A 5000-nucleotide genomic window follows, 5' to 3' on the forward strand; every position below is an offset into this window, starting at 1 on the left:
TAACTAATTATATTTTGAATGGTAACATTAATGGTAACGAAATGTATAGGACATTATTTTCCTTCGCGGCGCCCATGCTTTCACAAACTAAAGTACTTCTCGTCGGCCCGCGAACCACTTATGACCAACCTGAGGGCGACATTTGAGTTTCCTTCCTTAGTCTAGACTGACACAGGGTAGGGTGTTCACGCAGAACCCGATTAAAGATGCAAAAGTCTGCTGGAAAGAAAGGATCATAGCTCCTAGACAAGCATTGTGTTTTAACCGCTGACACATCGATGGATGAGGAATTGATTTTGATTCTTCCTTAAGTTTCACCACTGGCAGAAATTAAGTATCATATATTTAGAAGTGAATTAAGGTCAGCAAATTCAATAAGTTTCACTTATCTAATAATTGTCGATTGAAAAGAAAAATAACATTACCTTCTTAAATCCTCAATGTAAACTATATTACCTCCCAATCAGCATACCCTGTTTGAAAGTATTCTGTTACTTTACGCCTAAACTCCGACCCTTTCTTCAGGTCTTGATAATTGCATATTTCGAAAAATTGAATTAGGGACTATTACTAAATTGGCATTTATAGTCGTGTTTGACTGTCAAATTACATAAACCCACACACGCATACACACACACACACACACACACACACACACACACACCACACACACACACACAACACACACACACACACACACCACACACACACCACACACACACAACACAACACACAACTATATATATATATATATATATATATATATATATATATATATATATATTATATGTGTGTGTGTGTGTGTGTGTGTGTGTGTGTGTGTGTGTGTGTGTGTGTGTGTGTGTGTTTGTGTGTGTGTATGAGGATCAGGTAAATATTCATATTACTTTTTGCGTAAAAATGGCTGTTTTATATTGTTTACATTAAAGTTTAATAATCTTTTTGTAACTCATGAGACAAGAACGCATGAGTCCATAGAATCTCAGTAATCAAAGTACATTACGCACATCTCATGATGAGGTGTGTTTATGCGACTTTGTCTTGGGAAGGGATTTCATTGGGGTTTCATGGCTTTCATTAAATTCTTCAAGAGGTCACTGACTCTGAAAAGGTTAAGATCCACTGCCCTAGAGCATTTTGATTTTGATTTTTATATTAAGAATGTTTAAAGCGCCTCTCCACGGACAGTTCTTTGTCATCCCCTTAATTAAAGTTTACAGAAACATATTTTGCAACTCATGACCGTGAGCATCCTGATACTATTATCCAAAAGCAGTATTCTTCCAAGATTAGTCCAACCATTGCGTGTGTGTGTGTGTTATAATATAATCATTAATCTGTAATATGTATACATATATATACCCATTTATTTATTTATTTATCTGTTTATTTATTTATTATATTATCACGCATTATATATAGATAGATAGATAAAGATAGATAGATAGATAGATAGATAGATAAATAGATAGATATAGATATATGTATATACATATACATATAAATATATATTTATAATTAAAAAAAAGATGTATATATAAATATATATATATATATATATATATATATATATATATACATACATATATATATATATATATATATATATATATATATATATATATATATATAATATATATATGTATATATATATATAATACACCACACACCCACACACACACCACACACACACACACACACACACACACACACCACAACACACACACACACACACACACACACAAATATATAATATATATATATATATATATATATATATATATATATATATATATATATAATATATATATACATATATATACATAATACATATATATATATATATATATATATATATATATATATATATATATATATATATATATATATATAACCGCCTTGTATAGTGGCATCATCACCAATAAAATATTTTTCATGGAAATCTAATGTTAATTATATGCTGGTTAACGGAGATGTTATTTCAGAAAACGAGCATGTAAATTGGTGACTCAAGCAAAGAAAACGGCCAGGAGTTTTTCAAATACAATCAGTCCAACAAATTTTCAGGAATACCGTCGATATGGAAGCTATGACTTGGATTTACACTCGGATACGGACCGTTCCCTCCGCGGCTCCACACGCGGGTACCAACTGGCGGCCACAGGGCTTTCGAAGCAGCGAAAGGAGGACCTAGACTTCTCCGGACGACGGTGGGCAGATCGACACAGTAGCGAGGTAGAACTGGGTAGCGCAGCGTTATAACTGCTAGCTACCAGATTTTATCTAATTCTATCAAATATATAATGGCAAATGTTATAACGTAATCTTGAGTTCTGAGCGTAGAATGAAATTGTAGGTAACGAAAACACAATCAATAGGGGAGTAAAATGTAAGTAACTGTACGGGTGTACCTTCTTCGGAACAGTATCGCCGTTACGGAAGATACGGAGACTTGGAGCCGCGTCAGGAGAGCTATACAGGAGTTCGACCTCGCCGATACGAATGGGGCAGTTGGCGTAACCTTGAGGTAGATTATTTACCCCTGGATTAAAGTGAAAACGCTTTTTGATGCATAAAGACGGTGTAACTGACCAGACTATACCTCTGCCCAGAATATAACAAGGGTTATTATAGATTGGCTATTTTGTAGCCGGGGTTTAAGTTAGGCTAGGGAATTTTATAACCGCAGGTATAAAATGGGCTAGGCTAGAATATACTCCCTTGGGCCTGAATATAGCTCTTCCCTTTTACATGAAACTTATATATTACTATACCGCCAGAAGATAAGGGCAGGTATGAGGCTGATCATGCGGTGACCTCACAACTGCAGATATGTGCAATGTTCATTGAATTCTACAGACCAGCACATTAATTGAAATATTTATTTACAGGCCTAACTTGCATTCCGTAATTAATCATTTTGCATACTGTACAGGCTACAATGTTTTGGAAATTTGACAGCCACAGTTTTGTGGTTAAGGTCTGGGACAAGTATTTAATTGATGGTCAAAATTGTAAAATGCTGATCATTTATGAATTTGTTTCTGACCTCAAGATTTATATCCTGTGTGTTGTTGTTGTTGTTGTTATTATTATTTTTGTTATTATTATTATTATTATTATTATTATTATTATTATTATTATTATTAATATCATTATTATTATTATCGCCATCGCCATTATGATTACAATTATTATCATCACGATCATAATCATCATCTTCATCATCATCATCAGCTTGTTCATCATCATCATAATCATTAACATCAACATTAAAATCATCATTATCATCATCATTATCATTATTAATATTTACCATTATAATAATAATAATTATCATTATTATAATTATTATCATCACTCATCGTTATTATTAGTATCACTATTATTATGAACATGTCCTGTATGTTCATTTCAAAATAAAAACAAGTGTTACTATAATTAGTAGTATTGCTAATTAGAAAAAAAAAATTCTAGTCAGTAGCAGGTGAACACTCACCAACATCCAAAACTACAGTGTAAATGTTTTGCAAATATTAGGAAAGCATGTTGCACGTGCTTACTGATGTTGTTATTAACATGAAATTATTATTATTTTTTTTTTACTATGGAGTCTTTCTGCATTCGTCCAAAAAAATAGTATAAGGCCTATGGGAGTATATTCTAGCCTAGACCATTTTATACCTGGGGGTATAAACTGGCCTAGCCCATCTTATACCCTGGGTATAAAACAGCACAACCTAAAATAACCCCGGGTATATTCTGTGCGGGGTATAGTTTGGGCTGTTACACTGGGCCCTGTAACATCGCAAACGTGATAGGGTTTATGACTAGATTCAGAGACAAGAAACTGGGTTCTTAAGGCCATTGGCAAAATTCTTTCATAAGTAAATAAAGCTATTGCATAAGGACCTGATTAAGAATAGATAGTAAAGAATAGTGTGTATATAAGGCAAAAATTATGCATAGGCACACATTTGATACGAATAAAACCAAGTTACTTGCTCCCGAACAGCATCGACGGTATGGAGAATACAAAGACGAGCTGAGCAGAGATTCAGATGAAGACATTGCCCCTTACACTGCGGGAAGGAGCAACAGGTTTCAATTCACCGCCACTGAGAGGGCGAAGCTGCGTCGAGAGGGCAAGGAAGGAGCTCGTTCACTCAAAAGCTGGAGGGCAGGTATCTTAAGCTCTGAGGACTCTTCTGACGACGAACTCTTGGGCGCCTGTGGTGGGACTACTAGACTTAACCGGCGGAAAGTTTTTTCCAGCGACGATGACTTGGACCTCTCAGAGGATTATTCTTTTTCCAAAGGGAAGAGGCGCGACGAAGCGGAAAAAGAGAGGGGGTTGAGGAAAAAGTCTCAGGTAGGTGATAGATATAGATATAAATATATATCAATATATATACAGAGAGAAATATAGACATAAACATATATATATAGAAATATAGATATAAAGATAAACAATATAGATATATAGATATATAGATACACATAATGGTATAGGTATCCTCGCTCCTTTTCGGCAGTACAAAGGAACGAAGTTGGACGACTGGGGCAAGGAGTACAGGAGGGGCGAGGCTGAGGCAGGCAGGACAGGAAGAAACAGAGGAAATGAAGACAAGGAGCTAGACGAGGACCTGCTCTTGTACGCCATCCAGCTCTCCCAGAAAGAGGCAGAGCAAGAGGACTTCCGGAGCCTGGTCTCCGAGGTTTCGAAGGTAACGCCGCCGCGAGGAGTGAGGGAGAGGCAGAGAGAGAAGAGGGAAGAGGAAAGGGCGGAGGAGAGGAGGAAAGAGAGGCAGAGAGAGGAAGAGAGGAGGAAAAGAGAAAGAAAGGAGGAAAGGAAGAAGGAAGGAGTGGAGGAAAGGGGAAACAATGAAGGAAATGAGTCTGGAGAAGTCTGGAGAGGGAGTGAGGAGGAAGGGGGAAAGAGAAGAGAAAAAAAAGAAGGAGACGGGAGGAAAGGAAAGGAAGAGGGAGAATGAAAGAAA

General features: G+C 36.1%; 1 protein-coding gene across 1 annotated transcript in view; it reads left to right on the forward strand.

Annotated features, from left to right (window-relative positions):
• The window catches only part of LOC119572962 (zinc finger CCCH domain-containing protein 13-like), a 13750-nt gene that overhangs the window by 8724 nt on the left and 26 nt on the right, over nucleotides 1–5000 (forward strand). Inside the window, exons 8-11 of the mRNA XM_037919925.1 lie at nucleotides 2068–2235; nucleotides 2426–2527; nucleotides 4016–4372; nucleotides 4536–5000. The exon at nucleotides 4536–5000 is cut by the window's right edge and continues 26 nt beyond it. Of these exons, the coding sequence (XP_037775853.1) occupies nucleotides 2068–2235; nucleotides 2426–2527; nucleotides 4016–4372; nucleotides 4536–4994 (1086 nt within the window). The 3' untranslated portion in view covers nucleotides 4995–5000. The remainder of the gene's footprint in view (nucleotides 1–2067; nucleotides 2236–2425; nucleotides 2528–4015; nucleotides 4373–4535) is intronic.

This window comes from Penaeus monodon, chromosome 1 (genome assembly GCF_015228065.2).
Source record: "Penaeus monodon isolate SGIC_2016 chromosome 1, NSTDA_Pmon_1, whole genome shotgun sequence".
In the NCBI taxonomy this organism is placed as follows: domain Eukaryota; kingdom Metazoa; phylum Arthropoda; class Malacostraca; order Decapoda; family Penaeidae; genus Penaeus; species Penaeus monodon.